This window comes from Bombus bifarius, unplaced genomic scaffold (genome assembly GCF_011952205.1).
Source record: "Bombus bifarius isolate JDL3187 unplaced genomic scaffold, Bbif_JDL3187 scf7180000007970, whole genome shotgun sequence".
NCBI lineage: Eukaryota > Metazoa > Arthropoda > Insecta > Hymenoptera > Apidae > Bombus > Bombus bifarius.
In genome coordinates, this window is record NW_022884356.1 from 4,169,061 (window position 1) to 4,193,858 (window position 24,798).

A 24,798-nucleotide genomic window follows, 5' to 3' on the forward strand; every position below is an offset into this window, starting at 1 on the left:
TTTGCAATTTTCTAGTCACTGATATATAATTTGCTATAATGTCTAGCATTATTCCGTTTGTTTCGCTTCATAGTTAATTCTACCACTTATCGTAATATATTCCAGCTGCTTGTAAAACTTGTGATAATGTGCAAGCTAATAAACATTCCATTCTGACCAATATACTAATGAAACCGATACATGCATAGTTGCTGATTTCTCTAGTTCAGGAATCCTTTGAACTACGTCTCGTTGAATGGTAAAAGCACGGCGCTTAATGCACAAAGCATTCTTGTTCCGAGCCAAAGATATAGAAACAAAGTATCTGGTCGACTTCTCGCGAATGTTGGTCCATAGCTGCCAAAAGTATCGGAAAGTTACCAGTTCGCCCGAGTTTCGAAGAGAATATATAAACGCGACGAGCAAGAAATACGCTTCAACGTGGAGAATGCGGAAATTTTTCAAGATCGTGTCAGCGAGACATGGACTCGTCCGCGAAGCTTTTGTTTTCTGGAAGGATATTTTAGCGATCGTTACTAAAAAAAAAAAAAAAAAATCGAGTCTAAAATAATGTCGAGTACAATATGCTGAAAAATTCATGTTTAACGAGAAGATAAATCGTCTTCGTTCTCGTGCCAGAGCTTCGGCCAAGAATTTGAAGATTAAATATATTGTAACAGTTTGTTGCTGGCGTTCCATAAAATAAAAAGGAAGAGAGGTTAAGTTAAAGCTTACATTTTCTTGATAAATTTATAATGCCTGTTCATTCGTGCTAACGTTGTTCAAGTAGAATGCAGCTTGTTGAGCACTCGTGTACGGTTTACAGATTAAAGTTCAGTATTTCAAATGAATGTTTTATCATTGAAGTTACAAGAAAACAAGTAAATATTTAGAAATAAGTTCCTATCAATTTCCCAGTTTTCAATTTATTTTATTAATTTAATACATAATGCTATAATGTTATACCACATAAATTGTAATATAAAATATGATTTCAGATATACAAAAATAAAATATCATTAGTTAGTGGTAGTTTGGTTAAATAGAGTTTTAATATCTTTTCGACTTGTCTTTAATGAATAAACACAAAAAATTTAATAACATACTGTAAACTTTTAATAATCTCAGGATTATAATATCTATTCAATCATTAGCTAACGTCGAATACAAAAGCACAATGTATAAAGAAAGGCCATGAAACATTTTTGTGTAAATCTATTTGTTTTTCCTTTATATACTTCTTCGCAATTTCTTAAATAAAACCATCTATCCTAATTCACCAATAATAGTAATGTTTATCAAAATAACTAAACGAACCAATGTTACTAATGTTACTAATGTTACCAAACTTACTAATGTACTAGAAATCAATAGAAAGAGCCAGCATGGAAAGAAAACTTTACACGTGTCGAAAATGACGAATCCCTTCTTTCTGGCTGGAAATACAGGAAAACTGTGGGAATTATGTGAGGCGATATTTCGTCCGACATGTGGGGAATGAAAAGGACAAAAGTGTTAGGAAGAACAGCCCCTGCCTGCGTCTCATTAACTATGTAGATCTGTCGGCTGTTTAAACTACCATGGATTTCAGTATCGTTCTATAGAAACGGCACAAAAATATCCGAATTTCGTAGCACGTGGGATTAAAGCGTCGAGGGTGGTTAGCAGAGCTGTCACTGTCGCCCAGTTATACGTGTACCGTTATTTGAATTCAGCTTTTCTTTAGCTACTTCATTGTACAATGCTTTACATGAATAGAAAACACGATATGTATTTCAAAGTATTATCTCTTTTATTCCATTTGATGATACGTGTACCTTAAAAAATGATTAATACATTCTCTACTATTGTATTGCTATCCTTTACATTTTATTAATTGCCAATATAACAGAAACACCCTTTGTCGTTATTTTTGTGACATCGTAATATTTTATCATCTATATTTATTATAGACATTTTAATCTCTTACCAGAAAGATCTTTGTTTTACATAGAAATTTTTTGCGACATTCCGATTACCGTTTTGTTTCTCTACTCTCTGACCTTTTTATCGAAACGCATAAATTCCGGAATAAAATAATTATGGCAGCAACGTTACTTCTAATTAGAATTAAGTCGATAATAACAGCTAAACGATAAATATATTTATTTTCGGTACAGCTGGACCTAAAATCTAATTTATTATGCCTTTGTTTCTCGAAAACATCGGAACAGAATCTACTTTCATTATTAATAATTAATAAAATAATACTTTCCTGTCAAAAATTTACAATTCGTTCCTAGAAGAATAATTTTTAGATAGAGAAGAAAATTTTTAGATAATTAGAAACTGAAAATTTTCTAACAATTTGATGTCTCTCTTTTCTCACTAATTTCATGTTTCTCGCGGTAAACAGGTCGGAAAATTACATTTCATTGGAATTTCAGAAATTCAAGAACGGTGAACTGGTAAAATACAATAAGTAGATGTAAATCCACTCAACGATTTAATACGACCACACCGGTGTACGTACCATTTTCTCGACCGGACTAATAGGCGCTAGTTCCGAATGAAAATTGAATTTATGTGGAAAGTTCCACCGCAACAAATGTAATTCGCGCACCTCGAGTCATCTTAACCGATCGTTTCCTCTGGAATTCAATAACACGCTACCCGGATCGATATACATGAACAAAAGGGAAAAGCATTGTGTATAAAAATGTTAAAAATTCTTTACTGACACGATCAATTTTACGAAGAATAATTGATATTTGATTTACGAACGTGTAACCTAATTCTTATATCCATTGAAATAAGTTTAAAGGTAATAATAATTTTTAAGAAAGAAACGAAATGATATGGTTCAGTAAAAAAATTATACAAACCCACTTGTTCCAAAAATGAATAGTTATGATAATGTGCTTGTTAAAGTAATTACGTAATTGAGCAGATATCGAAATATTGAAAAGTTTACAATATTTAAAAAGGAACAAGAAAAAGAGCAAAGGACGAACAAGAATGTATCTAATAGAAACGCAAAAATATAATTTCAGTAAGAAAGTACTTTAATCGTACGGTTTCTCTGCATTAATTTTAAAACGTCATTTGACTGGAAGACGTTGCAGGTAGAAAGAACTTTTGTCCCACTTCATCTCATTTTTAGTTCCATTTAATGGAATGTCATGTCAGACGACAGATAATTCCTCTGAAACAATAGAATAAATCTACTTGAGCACAATCTGAGAAAGAATTTGAATCACTTGTGGTAACTAGAACGACTTTGTCTAAAATTGGAACAACGTTATAGACACAGTGGAGATTAGTTTCTCTTATCTAAAATAGTATAATTATTCACATACTTATAAAAATTAATACTATTTCTTGCCTTTTATATTAATAAAAGTCATTGGAATTATTCTTATATAATTCTCAGACGTTGTCTGGTAAAATAATTACGCAATAATTATTTAATATAAAAAATTAGTAACTGATAAAAATGAGCTGATAATAATCGTTTGTAAATTTTCCAAAAGCGTAATTAAATTGTAAAGAAATTATACTTAAACGTGAAAAGATTCCCCTCGCATTTTCATACATGTCATGGAAAAGTGAAACTTGATAACATCTAAGTGAAACAATCAACCTTATAGTTGAGTTAAGTGTACACTTTTATAACGCAGTAGGAAATTGGCGAGGTAGTTTCTTTGAACGAGATCGGTTTTCAAATTGCGAACATGTAATCCTCGAGAATTTGCGTTTCAAATACCAGGGAAAAAGAGACCGTTCTATATCCGTAGTGGAAAAGTTACAAAAGTATTCCCGTAACTACGAATACGTTGAGTTAGATCAGTCGAAATTGGAATTAAACTCTCACTTAACATTATTTCCGGTGGACGATGAAATTGTAATTTTGATCCGATAGCGAGCAAGTTCGAATTTGCGGTATCCATATCGGCCTATAATAAATCCCATTGAAACGTTCTATCATTTTCGAAGAGGGATTAATAAAGTTTGCGAGGATATTTCTTGACGGCGGAAACTTCTCTTTCTTCGTACAAATACGATCTTTCTTTCACCTTAGGAAATTACATTCACTTGATATTTCCTATATAAAATGAAAGATATATCGCTTTAGTTGATTATATTTATCTTTATATTCTAGAAAATTATGAATGCGTTAAGTAGTTGTATCCTTTTTTGTCTTTCCGTAATATCAAAAGTTATAATTGACGAGTATTCATGACAAATAAAAGGTAACGAGTAGTGCAAAACTTTTCTTTTGTACACCTTACGTTACACATCCGTACGATTAACAAGGGAATATAAGAGGCAAACTTTACCAAGAAAGCATACGTTTTATTGGAATATTATACGTAATGCGAAGTAGAAATTTCGCTTCTCCACGAGTTTAGCAACAGCTTACGAATTCTTTTTCCCCCTTAACAACTTTTTCCTACAAAATTTCTATCATCGAAGGATAATGAGCTTACATGTAACTATGTCAGACAACCACTGCCTGGATTTCGTTGCTTTCAAAGTTTCGCAGGATTTACATAGGATTAAATAACAAAATTCTTAAATTAATTAAGGAAGTAGTATTTATTCATAAATTAATACTGCACACAATAAACTAATTAAATTAATACGAACACAATAAATTAATAAGAAATCGTTTATATTATAAGACAACAAGGGAAAAGTATCCATTGTTGCCATGTTGTTACCAAATATTTTGGATAATAATGATAAAATGATAGAAAGATGTTCCTATTATTGGACATTTACAATTATGCCAATTATTACGGCGAATATCGCTGAATGAACCTTTAGCTTGTCATTCACGTTATTCGGCTGAAAATCTTTGACGCAGAACTATTATTGAAATGTCTAAACGCAAACAGATGATTCTAAAAGCATGTTCAAACGTCTATCAGGAAATCGATATGACTGCTCCATCGAAATGTACTTTCGCGTTCGACATACTGTAGATGTGTATCACTGGAACTCTTTCCATTGATTTATCAAAGTGTATTTTACCGTTGAACTATGTATGTATCTACGATAAAATATCTTATATGATGTTCTCGCATGGTTTATTTTTGACGAAATAAGTATTGTTTCAGACTCTCGTTTGCCCTTCTTTCTGACAGAATGAAAAGAATGCTGAATATAGAGACGTTTAAATTTCTATTCATTTTTAGCGTGGAAATAAAAAGATTCGATATATTTAATTTATCCACTGCATTTGGAAACGAAGCGTTATCTATATTTAAATTCTGGCTTATTATTATTGAAAATTTATGGCTGGTATAAAAATAATTCTCTTAAAAACTTACCATTTCGAAATTTTCTTCTCGCGAAAAGAAAGAGAAATCTTTTTACTGAATTTCGTAAAACAATATTAAAAACTTGCAGATTATCGAAAATCCTGAAAATGGAAAAGAAAGTTTCGAGAGGAATGCGTTTAAAGTTTGCAGATTTAGCTTTCATTTCAAAGATTTCATTCACTTTATCAAGAAACTTTGCATGTACACTTGCAATTTTAATTATAACTTCATTAGTTTTCGGAATTTTCTGATGAAACCTATCGAGAATATTCTTCATACTGCAGAGATTACATTATACTATAGAATACTCTTTATATTATATTTAAACTAATCTTATGCTCTATATAATTAAATAAATAAAAAAAAAATAAAAAAATCAACTTTTCAGACTTCATAAAAAGACTAAGTAGAATCTATTACATATCTATTACAGTAGAAATATCGCTCCAAAAATACCATATAAATGGGGAGTAAAAAGAAATTCATATAATTTAAACTGACGCAATTGTATGATACAAATTCAGCGCAAATGCAGTTAAAGCGATAAAGGATGGTCCCATTAGTCGATTCTCGATGGAATTTGTTCGTCGGTACAGTACGAATGATGATACTTTCCAACTCATCGGTTGTACAAATATTTGCTAAATAAGTTTCCATGAATGCTAATCGAACCTGCCTCGTCCCGACGAAATCAAAATCGACTGCATGAAATTATATCAAGCAGAAGGTAAATTGACTAACTGGAGAAGTTTAAACGAATATTTTTCCACGATGAGAATACAATGAAGAAAAATCTATGATCGTTTTGAAGATCACGTGAAAAAAGTCAGAGGGAAAAATTTGGCATTGCTACAAAAAGAAGATTTAGTGAAATGTTGCTTTCGTCTTATCTGCTTGTCGTTGTAGGCAAGTTTTAAGCTTAGACAGTGATGGATTTGAAGGAGGTCGATTCAAGATTTGTTCACAGATCTGTCTTTTCCACGCTGATATTTCTTACGATATAAGGAAAAATTCGATCTTTTTACACGCTAATACCCGTGTTTCGATGATAAACGATATATTGCGCGTATCGAGATCAGAAATGTCCGCTGGATTTTCCAATTAAATCATTCGGGTCAAATGTTGATATTTAGTGATTTATCGTGTACATACAAGTAACAAAAAGTATTTTTTACATACAAGGAACATACGTTACGTAACTATAGCGATTGATAAACGATAATTGATTTTTAATCTAGGTATAAGAAAATGCAATAAATTTTTCGAGAAGATATCAAATATTTCCGTATATAAGTATGTACATATAGATGATAATAATAAATGAGTAACATTAATAATAAAAAGAAGTTTGCAATAATAAATATAAAATATAATTGAATTTTTACTGATTTCATTTCATTGGAGAATTAATAATTTATGATAAAAATACAACTACTTTATTTAGATTCATAAAATTTGCACACGTTAGAAAAAGGATGCTTGATACTGATATTAAGCTATCGAATAGAATATTTTCAATCTTAACCATAAGCATAGAAATGGACAAGTCAAAAATTCAGAAAATTGCTGATACATATATCGGAAATAGTATTGGTTCGCCCGAAAAGTTCGTTCCGATTTACATTTCGATTCGATATACATTTACTGAATTATATATGTACCACTTTGTTCCGCAACCACTCTCCATCCTTCGCGCAACTTAAATATTCCATTCCTCCAGAACCTTTTCCTTCGGAAGGATTTTTAACAAAAAACTTTTCAATACGATCTTTCGTGTCGACCAAATTCCTTAAAAATCGGAACGAACTTTCCAGGCAACCTAATATATGCAAAAATTCGCAGTAGTTAAAGTGAGTGTCATAATGAAATTTACAAAATAATATGCACGCAAGTAAGTGGTACGCTCATTTTATACTCCGAATTAAGTCCGATAAAATCGAAATTAATATCAAAGAGAATATACAGGTGTAATATTTTTATATAATATTGTTTATCAGATAATATCATTTCTTTATTTATTGTTACGAAACGATACTTGAAAATATATAGAGTTAGAAGTAAAAATTGCTCGTTTAAGATGTAAATTTATATTACGTACGGGATGGAAAAATAGAGTAAAAAATTTAAAAGTTATTTTGCAAGCCAAATTTTGTCGGTTTTCACGGAGAATGAACTTTCACGTAGGAATAAAAACACCAGCGCTAGTGGCGCGGTTATAATAAATTCGATTGACGTGTAAAAATATTGAAAAATCCTAGAATAAAGCAAAAAGCCATAATAATCTAATGTCAAAAATTAATTTGATCGAACGAATTCGTAATGCTGACTTTAAAGAGTTTTATCGACGATATTACACTGATTCGGGATTGTAACGTTCAGAATATTTCAGAATGTTATGAAAGAAAGCGATTATTCTTACCGGTTTTAACTTGAATGTAAGTCACCGTGTAGATCGTTAGATGGTGCCCTCGTGTGATAAAACGATAGAAGAAAAATTCTCAGGAGAAAGTTGTAATTGACTCCCCAGTCAATTTATCTGAACATAGCGTGAGTATGCGTACAAGCTTAAGAATCAACAAATGCTCAATATTTGCAAACTACATACATTTTAACAAAAAGTATACCGTCAACAAAACAGATTGAAATTGAAACGGCCCTACCTCCTAGTATCGTATATCTTCGGTGTATGTACGTAGAACATTTGACCTTTGATCCTTGACGCCTTGAGATACATGCATTTAGCACGTTCATCGTTATCTACCATGTTTATGGAGCGATATTTTATCCTAAAATTGCGACGGTGAACACGTAACGTTCATCGATTCATTCGTAATAAGCTCATGAAATTCAGGGGTAGTTTTACATTCTGTCATATACAGGTTGCTCATTGCAACAATTATCACTGCACTACGGATGTTTAAGAAGTTAAACGTTGGACTAAATTTAATTCTCATTTGATAAAAAATTTCATTTCGATATAAATAAATTTCGCTTTAAATTTAATTGACAATTGATATCGTGATAGTTGTATCATGAATTCTATAATCCCAAGAGAAAAAGTGAGTAATCAAGTAAGTAAATAATTTATTGCACCATTTGTATTAATTATATTTCAATGTTTTCGAATATAATGCATTAATCCCGAGATGAAATATAATGATAAAATAGGATAACAAGAAACAGATATGTGTGACGATCTAAAAGACATAGAACTGCGAAGAAAAAGTAGGAAGACAAACGAATAAGAGAGTAATAAATAATGAACGAGTCTATGGAAAAAATAAAAATCGTATATATGTAGAATTTCGAATAAATCGAGTGTCAACATAAAGAATGTACTATACTTTTATACTTTTACATTTTTAGGTGGCGATTTACCATATTCAATCATTCTGGTGTAAAACAAATCAAGCAGTCCCTGAAAATACCTTCGGTAGGTGGTACAGCACAAAAACGTAAATATCGCATGAAAATGTGTCATCGTTTCCATTTCCGGATCTCTCAGGAAAAAAATCCTCTGACCTATCGAATATAGCCATCGACGAGTTTGATCCAACTATCCAGGGCATTGACTAATTTTTGCTTCGTTAATTTTTCATAGCTATTCCTTCAAACTTAGCCCCTTTAACGAGAAATGGAAATTTCGATTTTACGTGAAGCACCTTCAACACCTTGCCTTACCTTCTTTTTAATAAGTGCTCGAGTAAACAATTGATTATTGCAATCTGTAACAGCGTATCTTTTTTAAAATATTCAAACCTTGACTTAATTCAAGGTAGAAATATTCGATATTGACTCGATATTACAAGATAAATGGTTAACCAAAGATGGAAATTTAGATTTTGGATAAATGTTGATACGATTGATCGTATTTCTATCTGTGTTTCGACTCATAGATTACTGGCTTATGAAAGATACATACTGACCCAACACCAATGAAACGAAAATTTGCACATCAAACGCAAGATTAACTGGTATTATCTCTTCGCACAGAGCCCGGTAGAATTTATAGAGTGGCGAAATGCATCAGGTGAATAATCTGAAACAAGATAACATTTATTCGATAAAATTAACCTTCAGCTGCCATAGTTGATATATCGATCACGTTACATTCTTCTGTAAATATTTTGACAAATTACTGTCGTGTGTTATATCGTTCGTCTTAATATAATTTTAAGAGTAATTTTAGAAATCGTAAGTGATGTTAACTGGTTATAAATTGATACACAGTGCGCGTATGCGATCGATTATGCTAAAATTTCTGGAACGACAGAACTTCTTACCAAAAGATATCGTTTTTCACCGAATATGCAAAAAGAATGTACACCTGAATAAACACGAATGTAACTTGTAGAAGGTTTAGAAAACGAGGAAAAAGTACATGCCTGGTATTATTACGAACCGAAGGTGTATAATGTGGAAACGTAATCTACGATAGGACTGAAAACATGTTATTTAGAAATAACATTTTGTTAAATTGTACGTATATAACATGTAAAACGATATGAGATAGTATGACACATACGGCGACGATTTTGTAATATTTATCGCGTTTACGACAAATTTGCATACAAATGTGATTATTCAACTTCGTATAGTATACAGAGGGTGTCAGGGAATACTATATCAACTCGACATTTTTAGAGACAAGATACAATCATGATAAATGGATTGGTTTTTTAATCCAAAAAGGAAGAACTTGATAAGTACACGTCTTAGCAAAATATGAAAAAATTCTTACTCTAAATCTATTTTGATATGAAAATCCTAAAAGAAGATATCAGTACATCCTTGTTGATTTTTTATTTTAATGTCGTTTTATCAAAAGGAATATTTTAATATTCAGACCAAAACTGAATATTCTACTCTAAAATAACTAAAAACGGAAAAAAGCATAAAGTAAACAATATTTTAATATCTTCAATATTTTAACGAGTTTCGCTATTTTAATTTTAATATCATGACAAGCAATATTTTTTAAATTAGAAGAGAGTGGAAAAATACATGTTTTGCCTCAAAATTAAATAAAAGCATATTTTTTGTAACGAGATTAATTGACAATGTACTGAATTTTCAAACTATTGTCCTGTAAGAAAATAGAAAATGTAATTTATTTTCCCCTTGTAGTCTTGATATACAATAGATTATTTAGACATCTTTATTTCAGAAAATGCGAAGAAAATATATTTATATTTGAATACATGATTAAATACTTCTAAACTAGGAGGTCTCTGTTTTTAACCAAAAATATTTCTCTACAAAATATTAAATCTTAATCCTTCAATGCGACGGGTGCATGTACTTTAAAACCGTAATTTTTTATTGTTTTCATTTTTTTAATATCTGAAAATCCAGTTTCCAGCGATAGTCGCATCTAACGAAGGAAAATAAATCTTACGGATCAAACTATAGAACTCCAACATTCGTAATACTGGTAATCCTTTATTTTTCACTCTTCCATCAATTGATTTTTTTAACTTCGTAATGGCTTTCGGCTTACGCCTTCACGCATAAAGTTTTCACTTTTCCTTCTCATTTTAGCTTTTAGCACCTGTCATATTTGTAAATAGATGATTCTTCACATTTTTATTCGGCACAAAATGCGTGTCGAGAGCTGACAACTTGACAAATGAGTGTTTTTTACCCAATAAGAATGGGAATAGGAAGAAAGTATGAAAATCACTTCAATTACGGTTGCTTTTATTCGTAATGTTTCGATTGCAAATCACAGTTCATGAGAAATTACTTGACCCATCTAGCTTATGTATTCTTTAAACATCTTCATTTATCATAAATACGAATACTTTCTTTTTTATTATTAAGAACACGATGAAAGGAATTGCTTTCGCTGATTGAAAGTTGACTAAACTGCACAGAAATAGCAAAAACATGAGTTCTCCATAAATTTATATAGCTACAAATTTTTGATAAATTACGTATTTAATAATAATTATCAAGTAATTACTTTAATTATAATTTATTAATAAATTTAATTATAACTTAATTTAATTAAAAATTTTCATTTCAAAATAAATTCGAATATTATTAATAATGTTTATCCTGAAGCAACATCCATAATGAAATAATCTAATAATTACTATAACTTTACGCGTGTTATTTTCAAACAATAAACGATGCATTTGATATTTTAATTACTCTCTAGTTTTTAACTTTTTTTGCGGATAATACATTCAATAATATTTTGATTATCGGTTGTCTTTTGACCCTCCCTTATAAATTTTGTGCAAATTAAAATATATCCACACAGAAAACAATTCACACGATGACTTCGCTATTGTTGCATTTTTAACCTTTTCAAAATGCAAATCTGTAATATTCGTGGTGTTTTTTAAATCTCTCTCAATACTTTTTTAAAAATAATAAAAAATGCGGGTACTTTCTATTTTCGAACAATTATGTACGTTTTATAAAGTAAATATTTTTTCAATCTTCGATGGCGTTTTCGGTTCAATGTGATATTCAAGCCTTTGTTTCTCTCTCTCTCTCTCTTCTTCTTCTTCTTCTTCTTCTTCTTCTCTCTCTCTCTTTCTGCTTGATTAATTCAAAATACACGGAATTACATGTTTGACTAACAAACAGTTGCATTTCTTTGCAGAATTTTATTTGACGAACGAAACGGGACCGGAGACATGGAACAGATGGTTAAATCTACACGCTACACTCGAATGAAATTCCGGTATTAACGAAAAAGATGAAATCACATTCGAATCGGATTCGTTAATTCCTGATATTTCGTATTTTAATTATTACAATGAATTACTCGTCCACAAAACGAGCGTTGGCTCGAGTTTCGCTCAATTAACTAAAACCTCGGTTAAACAGAAACAGAATCTGACCATTTTTTTCTGCAATATAATTGAATACCTAATTCACTGGTAAATGAGATTTTCCACCGATAAAGTCTTCTTCATCGAGTAGAATGCTGCATTGAATTTTTCACGTTTCGATAAAAAGGTAAGCAGGCGTGAAAGAGATAAGCTTTCTGGTGTTCACGCAACAAATACCTAAAAAGAAAAGCCGATTGGCTTTGACTAGAAAATAGTAAAATAATAGAAAATAGTCGTGTTCCATTTACAATCACGGAAGAGCGTGTAGGTTGTTCTGTTCGTCATGGAGAAACAGAAAATAAAGGTACTCTGCGGCCCAATTTAACTAACATTTAAACTTCTGTCCTTTGATATGTCAAACCCTTTGATGTCAAAGCTATGAAAGTACCTACAACATGTAGCGTTATCGGAGTTTTGTTTGTTCATTTCTCATTTTGTTTCTAGTTTAGTTACCATTCGTTGTGGTATTAATAAAATTTTTAATGCCAGATGTTAATGCAATTGCTGAATGCATGATATAAGTCTTTATATTGTTATATTGTATTTAACATAATAATTATGCAAACTGTAACATATATATATTTGGCAATAAAATAGTTTATAAATGAACGTAATTTTTTCAGTAAAAATGGCGATTTTTTCAGATATATCGAATTTTTTCTCCGATAATAGATAAATTCAGAAGAGTATTCGATGAATTCGTTTTCTTTTTCTTAATCCATCGATTGCCCATATATAACAGGGTTAAATCGAGAAAGAGTAAGAATATTCCTTCTTTCCAGAGAATGATGGATAAATTTTCATTTTGTTTCGACTCGTGAAAACATCCCTTAAATTTTTTGCTACATTATCTACCAAATAGCAAGAATAATGATCTGTGTCAGCTTCTATAGAAGCAAACAAACGAACGAAATAATTTCCACGTTGCTCTGGCTTGTTCGGAAGTTAACTTTAATTAATCTGCAACGGTGAAGTTTCTGATATTTCGTGGAATAGGCTAGTAGAAACTAGACAAATTAACCAAATAGTTTTCCGCGAAAGATATTCGGTAGAAACTGTGCCATTAGTTAACGTTTCTATAATATGCCTCGTAAACTAGAAATCCCATCAACCACATTCACATTGGTTTTGTGGTATATCGACTGCAACAACCTCAATACCTTGAGTTACGCCATTTAAATTTCGAAATGCGACGCAGCTAGAAATTCATGTCGTGTGGCAAGTTTTAACTGGTTGCACAGTTTCCTCCCTATCGATATTGGTTTTATCGAGTAAATTGTTGGAAAAGTAGTCAGTTAATTCATTCGTAATATCTGAATAATTTTCCAACGTTTATTCTTGAATTAATTGTCAACTCTTGGTCGATTTATATATTTTGGACTGATTAAACGTAGAGACGATTATAAACAACGAACGCGATGAAATAAAGGCATCGTAATCGAGAGAATTTGTAATTTGTGCGAAAGCAACAGATGTCATACGATATAGATACAAGTTTACTAGGCACAATTCAATTTAATTTTCGAATATTTAACTCGGACAAATATCTAAATTGTGTCGAAAATGATGCAAAGGATTAAAGAACACTGTAACGATTGGCTACAATATTTGATAACCATACGTAACTAAACTGCGGATATTTATATACACTTATGGGAAATTTCAAGGTACAAAATGCATGGACGTGTAATATACAGGGTGGTTGGTAACTGGTGGTACAAGCGGAAAGGGGGTGATTCTACGCGAAAAAAGAAGTGGAAAATATAGAATAAAAATTTTTCGTTCGAGGCTTTGTTTTCGAGAAAATCGACTTTGAATTTTCGCTCGGTACGCGTGCATTTTATCACGTCTCGTTATAACGGATCTCACTGTAGATTTTTATTCTATATTTTCGACTTCTTTTTTCGCGTAGAATCACCCCCTTTCCGCTTGTATCACCAGTTACCAACCACTCTGTATAAAAATATATAACACATTCCTAGTATCTGTGGTAATATTTGATAGATGAAAAAATCCTTTACCTTTTTTCCCTTTTCTCAATTATATTTATAAAAACGTGAATTTCCATGAATATTCACAGTCCACTCGTTAACGATAAACACATCAGCGTTATTTATTTCCAACATTGTAGATACGCAATTCGAAAATTTTCGCATCAACGAACAGACAATCGAATGAAATCATTTATTTAAATCTACCCTGTGCCGAAATCGTTACCTAACTTGCCGAATAATCTTTTTCCAGGTCGGAATGTTCCACATAAACGGGTCACGATGAATACGGACTTACAAGTAAATCGTTCGCTAGAGAGACTTCAAGACTTCGAGGCGTGGAACGTAACGAATCCGGAGGATTGCAACTATTTCTCCGAATCGCAGAGCATATTTTCAACAAAATGGTTTCGTAGCATTATCTGCTTCCTGTATAGCACCGTTTTTGTGGTCGCGTTAACTGGAAACGGTCTGGTCTGCTACGTAGTACACAGCAGTCCCCGAATGAAAACTGTTACGAACTTCTTCATCGTGAACCTTGCTTTCGGGGATATTCTGATGGCACTCTTCTGTGTACCAACTAGCTCCATCAGCACCCTGATACTACAATATTGGCCATTCGGCCCAGAAGTTTGTCTCACCGTAATTTACTTGCAGGTGCGCTTGATAGTCTTTCTGTTCTTGTACCTAAGGTATGAATCGGTGAGAAAAGATCGTAAAATCGTCCTGCAGGATGGATTATTGCGGACGGTGGTACTAAAGTAGAAAAAAAGATCCAACAGATCTTTAATGATATAACGTGCCCGAATTTTCAAGAATAAAATAAAAATAGGAGTGTCATATTCCTTTCGGTTGCTGAAGCTTAAGAAAAACTTTATTTCGAAGTTCTAGCTTTTCGATATCATCTTGAAAACTATGGAAGATGTGCAAAAGCTTCGCCGATGAACCTTCCACTTCGTGTTCTATTCGAAATAAATCTTCACACCGAGAGAATGAATCTTTAGTGAAAAGCGAATGTAAGACATTGAGATATTTCTTATAACATTTTTAAAGGAATATTGCTTTGCTGACGTAAAACTAAGTAATCCACATTGTGAAAGGTTCCTCGAATTTTCAGTTAATCATCGATAAATACAAATCAGTGATTCCATTGCAATTGTCCTCTAATAACACTGGTCAACAAACTTTGCATAATAATTTACATTTATTATTGTTATTATTTACTACTGTTTTAAAAATACAATGATATTGAAAGACATTTCAAGCTTATTATAGTAGAGAAACAATATTCTCCAGTTCAATCAGCGAATAATAAACCTTCAGTCAACTGTTAACGAAATGAATATCCCTAATAATGGCACAATCCCTAAATCTGATTCTTCTATATTCAATGATCCTCGCGAATTAATAATATATCTATCATATTAACCACGTTATTTTCACCGTTACATCAAATTAACTGATGCTTTTACGTGAAAAATCGAAATCGACGAACAGCGAAACGATCCGTTGATTTTGATCGAATTAAGCAAAAGCATTTATTCGGTTGTCCAAGTCAGAGTAGCCACACGCGTGAACATGGAAATCCAGTTCCAGTTACGATGTCGACATTAACAAGTGTCGTTATTCACCATTCGGAGACGCGATGTTCAACCATCGAGAGAAACAATTTATTAGTCGATAAGCTTCGTGTAACTACGGAGAAATGACCGGACCTGTTCGCATATCAGTGCCGACCTAACCGTTTAATATCGATTTCTCATTAATCACACGCGAATTCCGCGCCGATTTTAATAAACTGCTCGTATGAAAAAATTCTTTCGATCGAGAGAACTGGTAGACTATTAACCAATTTACTATATTTTTCCCATTTTCATTCTTTTTCCTCTTGAAACTGTTCCACTGTTCGAATATACTCTTGCGCGAACGTTCTATTATTCAGACAGGTTACTAAATATATACCAGCTCCGTGCACAAGTAGTGGAACACTTACAGAAACCGAGGAAAAAAGAGAAAAAATCGCTAGGAATTTATACAAAACTCTAGAGTTATTATTCCATTTAGAATCTCGAAATACGAAGAACACGTATGTTTCATCAGTTACAAATAATACAATGAATATTCTTCTTTCTTCAGGATCGATAAATAAACGTTTCGTTGTTCTTTTGTTCCATGCATTTCTCATGAATGACTTCATGAACTTGATTCAAACCAAACTTCTCTAAACTTCCTTAAAAATATCGTTGTCTGATATTTACAAACGGGGGTGTATAGCCATTTTATTGTCAGAGTCCACTTTGTTTGTCAAAAGGTCACTTGAAAATATTGATCTAGGGAGGCTAACGATCGCCTGTTGCTCGTATCTATCACTTGTTTGAGTAGAGTTTACTTAAATATTCTAGGAGCTCGGTAACACCGTAAAAACCAATCTGGAAGAAGACATTCGACGAGAGAGAATAAATTTTGTTGTATGTTCGTAGGATTTTTATTATAAATTTCTGTGCCTTAAGTTCGTACAGATATTGTTCTTACAAATCGATTGGGTACAATGTTACGTCGCGCAAGATGATCCGTGCGACGTCCTTCATTGTCCTTAGGTTTATTAGACGTTCTTAAAAATTACGGAGACAGCGGGTAGTGACCTAACGGAAAAAGTGGATATTTATCTAACGGAAAATCCGGTTTTTCCTGTAAACAATGACACCCCCTGGCAAGGTTGGTAGGAGGTTTCCTTCCCCTCTCACCACTCATTAACATGACTAGAACCAATAGACATCACATATCGTTACCCTCACCTTACTAACGAAAAATTTGAGCAACGAATCCGCTTTCTTCGTTCAAGAAAACACACCCACACCGAGCTTTCCTCTGTAATTATATAAGAGCGGAACATCAGTCTCCTCTATTGCTAGTTCAACTACAACAAGAAACTCAACTGTAAGGGCCTTGCTCTATCGCATCTTCATACGTCAAATCATCGTCAACGACATATATCATACGCAACGGCGTAAGTTCATTGTATCAATTTGTTGAAATTATATGGTTTATAACCCTGTTAATCGCAGCGTTATACCACTTCAACCACACCTATTATCTCAACGGAAATCAGGGGATCGATTTATTCGCGGCGTCGATTATTATAATAGTAACGAGAATTTACGATTCCCGTTGACGTGTTTCCTCGCGGTTGCGTCTCCCCGCGATTGGTCGAAAACACATACAATCTTTAGACAAAAATTTCGGACTTTGATCGAAATGAAATTTTATTTACCTCAGTCACTTGGTGTTTACATAATTGTTTATCGTAATCCTTACAAAACAGTTTAATTAAAATTTAAACGATTTAATTTAAACAATAAATTGAGTATTATAGGAAACCCTAAAAATCCCTCAAAGGAATTCGTTACTAAAGAATTTTTAAAAGATACATTACCAAAGAAAACTTTCCGAAAATAGCTTCTCCGGCAAAATTGTGAATGCATAATACATCGGCATTAAATTTTTCTCAACTCTCATCACAAATTATCCTAACGATGTAATATTTCCTATGTGTATTCTTACCCTCTTGAAACTTTTATGAAATTTCACCTCATTATACGACAATACTAAACCTGCGTGAAAATTATTTCCATAATTCCAATAATGAGTTCCCAAGAAATTCATAAATTAAGAGACTCGATAAACCATAAATAAAGTTTAATTAAAGATTAAACCAGTTTCATGAAAAGCTATGTATATGTAGTCGACCAACGTACGTTTGTTGGTTTCAATCAACTCGATCGTATTCGATTACGCGTATCATTTCGTATTCAGCTATAATACGCATAAAATCTCATCCGTAATTCCAGTTCCCTTGGAATATTAGGATCATTAGGACCAGGTCGCCAGGGCAACCAAAAACCATGACTAAACTCGGCGTCCAAGTGCGAATGGGCTCATATAACCCAATGAATTCGGTGGTCGCGGGCGACTAGTGAACAGTGTGTAACCTTATACTCAACATACTCGAGAATATTCGTGTAACTACATTCAGGTAACACTGACAGAAATTTCCTTTGCTGAAAATAGAGCCTCGAAACTTGTCTATAACCATTGATTTCGCGAATCAGCGGATCGTAACATCGCTTCGCAGACAAAGCTGCCACTAAATGACAAAGGGATAGCTCGTTAGTAACAAGTTGTTACCTTCTGATAGACCTGTCCTTTCACGCGCTTTCGAAAATCAAATTCGAGATGTACTGAGATCTGTAGCATCGCAACTCCATCCACGTATAGAATTTCATTTTGTTTTGATAAAAGCTGCTTTTTATTGATCACGTGCGATGGGAATATTCATTTTCTCGGACGGTTTCGTAAAGATGATACGATACATTGAAATTTGAGATTGATCTTACTGAAAGGAGAACATTATTTATTGTTTAATTAATTAGTAACTTATGAAAGTAACGTGGAATGTGGAACGGTCCTCGACAGAAATCCTTCTTTTCACACTGAAAATACCAGTGGCCAAAATGACAAATTCGTAGGTTTTAAGTAAATGAATAATTTTATAACTGTATGTTACAACCGTATGACGAAGGATTGAGCTTTGGAGCTAACAAAAAATGTTTGATGAAGTATAGACAAAAACTTGTTTTTTTTTATTTATATACCTTTCTTATAGCTTCTATTAAGGTAAATAATAATATAAATTGTATCTTCTATCAATATAAATTTTATACTTTAATCGTCGGTGGTTCTAGCGTTAAACTGTAGATCCAAGATGTGAAATACAAATAAAACGACAGAAAAAAGATATTTTCGATTAATCTCGAGAAAGAATGTGAAAATTCTCAAGTGAGGATTAACTGTCTTCTTCTTGCACAATTTAGAAATTATGTAAATATTATGTGAATATTTTACCTAAAGAATGTCTTACCTAAAGTTTAAATTTCGAAGTAGTAATGGCAAAGAGATGATTCGTTAATACAGAAATATTTATTTTCAGGCGGTATCAGTATTGGTGAGCGCATACACACTTGTTGCGATTAGTATAGATCGCTATATTGCCATTATGTGGCCTCTGAAACCCAGATTGAGCAAACGTCAAGCTCAATTTCTGATTCTAACTGTTTGGATGCTTGCTATGATAATATCTCTTCCTATCGCTATTGTTTCAAAGCTATCTCAACCGTCGAAGAAATATGAAAGATGCAATCAATACATTTGCGCGGAAGTTTGGCCGTCGATGGAGAACAAGTAATTATCCCCATATTCATCCATATCTATTTACCTATATACTTGAACTATATGGAAGTCAAATTCATCAATTCCAACGCTAATAATCATTTGGACCTTAAAAACAGACGTCAGGTTAGACACTAATTACGTATCTACGTCAATGACAAAGTTAAATATTTATTAGAAAAATAAAGTTGAGTAGTTTGACTATTGCTAGGACAAAATTAAGCTTGAACATAAATAACTCAGGTTTACTACGAGTTATGAAAAATATATTTACATAACAGTCAAGGTTAAAGTATCCACCAGAACTTCAAAATTGGAGCAGTAAATTATCTCGAGGCATTTAACTATTGACAAAGAATAAGTGAAAGTTTTAATTTAGAAATAAGAGTGTCTTTATTTACTCAACGAAAGAATAAAAGAGAAAACTAAAAAGATAAAAGAAACGAGATATATGTGTTTCACTTTAATCGTCATTGTAACAATTCTTTATCGATGTGGGTGACATTTTAAGTACTGTTTGTTTGTAAATTCGAGAATTATATCGGTTACTTAAAGATATCTGAACATGTACCTCGTATTTCTGAGCGAAACATATACGTTTTGCCTTCTTTATTTTTCTGCGTAGTTGAATATAATATTTTTCAAATATTTATCTCTTAATAATAAGAAATATAAATTTAAATAAATATCCTTAATCTATCGATAATTCACGTAGCACGAAATGTGTTGAATTTGAAGAAATGAAATACCTAGACTCTCTTTTAAATACATCCCTTCGTGTTAATTTTTTCTTTAGAATTCCATATTTTTCCCCTTTAATCGGATAAACTTTCGTCGAAAGTTTCACAACACGGAAAAAAGTGGGGAACCGGAAACAAGAGTAGCTGCTTCAGTTGCTTTTAAAATCTCCTCAGAGAACCATTAATGTCTAACCAGTCGAATTTATGGAAGCATAATGGCTTCTAATAACATTGTTGAATCGGCTTTTTATTCAAGCCCGTGTTTGTGTGCTACAGGTATTATTACTCAATAGCGTTATTGGTTCTTCAGTACGTGATACCGATAACAGTTCTGGTGTTTACATACACCAGCATCGCTGTTATGGTATGGGGAAAGAGACCTCCAGGAGAAGCCGAAAATGTCAGAGACCAGAGAATGGCACGATCAAAAAGGAAGGTAAAGTATTAAAAAAGCATCGCATCGCATTAGACAAATTTCTCTGTGATATAACAGGGAGGTTATTGCTTACGACGCTTTCAATTAACATACCTTTTTTCTTCCCTTTTTCTTTCTTCCTTTAGAATCTCCTCTCAGAATGTTTGATTGTCTACTTAGACATAAAAAGAAGCACGCAGGGGGAACACGTAGACTAATCCACGTATTCTGACCTCTCCGTGATATTGTGCTTCTATACTTGGCTCGTGCAAACGTTTCAAAGCTTCAGGATAAATAATAATTGCCAAAACAAACAAGAGATATTAGGTAGCACGTGTTCTAGACGAAAGAAAAAATAGTTGTTTTTTTCTTTTTCCATTGAGTAGATTATTTTTGTTAAATTATTTGCTATTAAATAAATTATTATTAAATTTTATAAATGCGTCAGAAAAATATTTCTGTCCTCTTCGGTTAAAACGTCTGAAGAGTAGATATTTATTGTTATTCTTTTATATCTAAAGAATACTAACAATTTTCTATATTTCGATCGTGTCTCTTGTTTTGCAAAAGAACCTTCTTTCTTTTATTCAAATTTATTTTTCCTTATACGTATGATATGACTTGATATATGAAAACTATATATATTCTCATTATAGAAATCATTCGTCGAAGTAGCAAATAAAGATTGGTCAAGTATAACGAGATTCGTTTGAACAATTTCGATAGCACAAGGTAGTTTTATCGAACTCGATTTTAATCGAGTCATGAAACAAAGCGAGGCTAATTATATTTGCTAATTATATTTGTGAGAAGGTTGCTCGCTCTAACAAAATCAGCCAAAGTACAACACGTGCAATTTATCGTCTATATGATGAGACAGTTTTAATTAACATTGATTGCGTAAAGGCAATGAAGTGCTAGCAAAATCACTCTGCATCAAACGACTGTGTCAAACAACTGCTAACAAACAAAAAAATACATCTAAACAGCGTCGTATGATCTGCGTAGAACAACAGTGTATTTTGGATTTTTTATATGTATGTACTTACTTGAACGTATCCAGACTTTGATATTTCGAGTTATAAGAAAGGATCACGCACATATACATTGTTCATCTAAGTTAAAACAAACGTTGTGAAATATAATACATATTTAAATTGGAAATTAAAAAATATCGAATGTAACTTGACATAGCCGTAGCTGTAAACAAAATTGATATCGACTCACACTCGACAAAGAAATCCAAAGGGTTAATTAATAATAATAATTAATTAATTATTCTCTATTATTACGAAACTAATAACTAAAATTTTATTAAAACAGCTCAACTCTCTACTTGTAGCGAAGTGCGTTCGTATATTAATCTGCGTCTCTGCAATTAATGCTGGACGATTAACGATATATCACTAAAATAATCTATGTTTGTCAATAGCTTGGTTAATAACTGTTGATTATATGAGTTATAACCGTTCTATTGCATAAGTTCCTTTAATTGTTCAAGTGAAACGATATTACGAGGAAAACAAAGCAATTTGAAAGCATACAATTTCATTTAAAAATAAGTATATTAGAGATAGAGATGTTTATACCGCTGCAATTATCACACAATGTCACAGTAACGGAGTTTAATGCCATAGAAGTTAAACAATACTCGATAATTATCATAACGTTCCATAATCCACTAAAAGTAATGTAAACGAATGATCAAAATATTTATAATAATGTGACACAAGTAAACAAACTCTGCAAAAGTAAAGACTGTTCTAAACTCTCAATGATACGTAAAATATTTGTAGAATTTTTTTATTTGTTTAGAATGGATTAAACAGGGAACGATGGTTATTTAACGTGAACTAAATACACTAATGTGTTATAACTAAGATAACTAAATAGTTAATTTACAACTCTTGTCATCACGGTTTCAACGCTCTCTTCTGACAACACTCTCTGACGACGACTCTGACTGATCAACTAACTACTCACCGTTAATTCGTCTTTCTTCCTTAACACATTGACTGCCACGCGTGTTTTCAAAGAAATCTCCGTCAGGCCACGCGTACAACAGTACCAAGCGTTCTCTGCTCCCATCGATATTTTAGTAATGCGAGTCGCTCAAGCGGTGGTCTCAAGAATGATCTTTCGTTTCATTCGTACGCAACATTAAAACTATTAGCTGTTGTTGAATATAAAGAAGAAAAGTGTGGTACAGATTATTCCGACCAAATGGTTTCTTATGCCACCACAATTAGAAAAGGAGTCAAATGGTACGGAAAACTTGGCATTTAATCCTTTCTGGGAATTTCTGTTGTAAACGCTTTGACGGTTTACAAAATTGCACCAAGAAAAAATATAAATATTGGAATATTTAGACAATTATTCATTGCAAAATTATTAGGGTTGTCTGAAAATACAAAAAACCCTTGTCTTCGACGGAGTCAGCGTAATATCGCCGTTCGGAAAAACGATTCCGGAAGAAGCATTAGACGCGCATGCTAACTATGTTATGCAAATAAAAGACGTCGAATGGACCGAATAAAGGCAGAAAAGAATTTGAAGAAAACAACTTATTGTCCAAATTGTCCCGACCAACCTCAGCTATGTATAGAATGCGTTAAAGTTTTACATTCTAAATAATTTTTTTAATAAACCATTTTCGTATTTTTATTTTATAACAATTCAACAGTTTTATTATTATGGAATATCTTTTCAAATACCTACGACGATCCTTCGCAAGTAGTCAAATAAGCGACACCCGAATATGGGTTAGATGGCCTGACCCATACTTTGCTTAAGAAACTTTGCTGACACCCGAATACGGGTGTTGTGTTAAACATCCCCTTGTTTTTTCTCATAGCCTCACCACATACGTGTTCCGCAACCGTCCGTGGCCATGGTCACGTAGACCTTTTTTTTTGCGTAATTATTCGACTGAAAGATCGATGACACATTGACGGATCTGTCGGCACTTTCTCGCAACATTGTTTATGGTTCACCCGATATTTCTTAGGCAATCTGTCCATGATACTACATATTTTTTTCTTTAATATTTAATATTTTTATACAAATACAAATCCTTAGTTTATTACCCTTTCTCCCATTTTGTGAATGAATATTTGACGATTGAATCACACCTTCGTTGTGATTCTATTTAGAAAGAAATGTTATAAGAAATGAATAATCTAAAGAAGACTACCTTTCCAAAGCCATATTTTAAATATAATATATTTTTTAATAACATTTTTAATTCAATATTACATCTACCTACATTGTTATCGTCAACCATTTACTAATATTCAAGTTTGAGATATCAATTCTTACTAATAGAGTACATAGATTCTATTAACCCTTTGCACTTGTCACACACTCAGGAAGACCACCTGCTCAAAAACAGTAATAGGATAGGCTAGACATCCTGCATACCGCAGCCATCGAAACAATAACCAAATAGTAACGGAATAGGTGCTTCTGAAATACACCGGACGACAACCCCTCCAGAGGGACTAAAACCTCAGTATAAAAACCCTCCAAAATAAACGCTCGCCCCAGTCTGTTAAAACATTTTGACCCAATCTCTCGTAACACTTTGAAACGTCACTCTGTTACATTTGCATAATAAATTCTATTGTCATATATAAAGTTCAATTTCTTCACCTTATTCGTGAAACGTTCGAACTGCGACGCGGGGAGATCACCGGCGATCTATGGATTTCGTGATTTCTTGTGTCTCCGATGTGACACACTCGAGGACTTTTTCGGTCGGGCGTAGCAGCTACTCCGGATGATTTAGTGTATATATGTATATGTTACGACTTTATATAAAAATTAACTTACAAAAACATTATATTATAATAATTTATCTATATTTACATCTTTGAAAATATGGTTTTGTAATATTAATTTCTGTATTTTTTTATGATAATTTACATAGCATTTACCAGGATGCATTCTTGAATATAATTGATCTCATTTTTCAATAGCTTAAAATCAAGTTCATCTTCATTTAAGCTAATTTCACTTCCGAAAACCATATTTTCAGGATTTCTAAACTATAATACTTTTGCAACGATCGTCAAATCCGAACTAACGTTGGAGACGTTGTCAGAACCATAGTTTCGAAGGGATATGAGATTAAATATTTTATCTCCATTTTAAAGTCAAACACTTTACACTTCCTAACAAAGAACACAAAGAACTAAGGAATTAATTTACGAACCAATATTGCACTCTCATCAATTGAAGATGTCGAAATCTAACATAAACAGGGACTGTTGCCTCTTGCTCGCCACTGGAGTT

General features: G+C 32.5%; 1 protein-coding gene across 2 annotated transcripts in view; it reads left to right on the plus strand.

Moving 5' to 3' along the window:
• Window positions 1-24,798, plus strand: part of LOC117210756 (RYamide receptor-like) — a 47,193-nt gene that overhangs the window by 11,951 nt on the left and 10,444 nt on the right. Inside the window, exons 1-4 of one of the 2 annotated variants that reach the window (XM_033454086.1) lie at window positions 14,408-14,531; window positions 14,612-14,781; window positions 19,112-19,362; window positions 20,367-20,526. In XM_033454086.1, the coding sequence (XP_033309977.1) occupies window positions 14,629-14,781; window positions 19,112-19,362; window positions 20,367-20,526 (564 nt within the window). In that variant the 5' untranslated portion in view covers window positions 14,408-14,531; window positions 14,612-14,628. Of the gene's footprint in view, window positions 1-14,377; window positions 14,782-19,111; window positions 19,363-20,366; window positions 20,527-24,798 lie in introns of those variants that run through there. The other variant, XM_033454078.1, reaches the window with a different exon arrangement.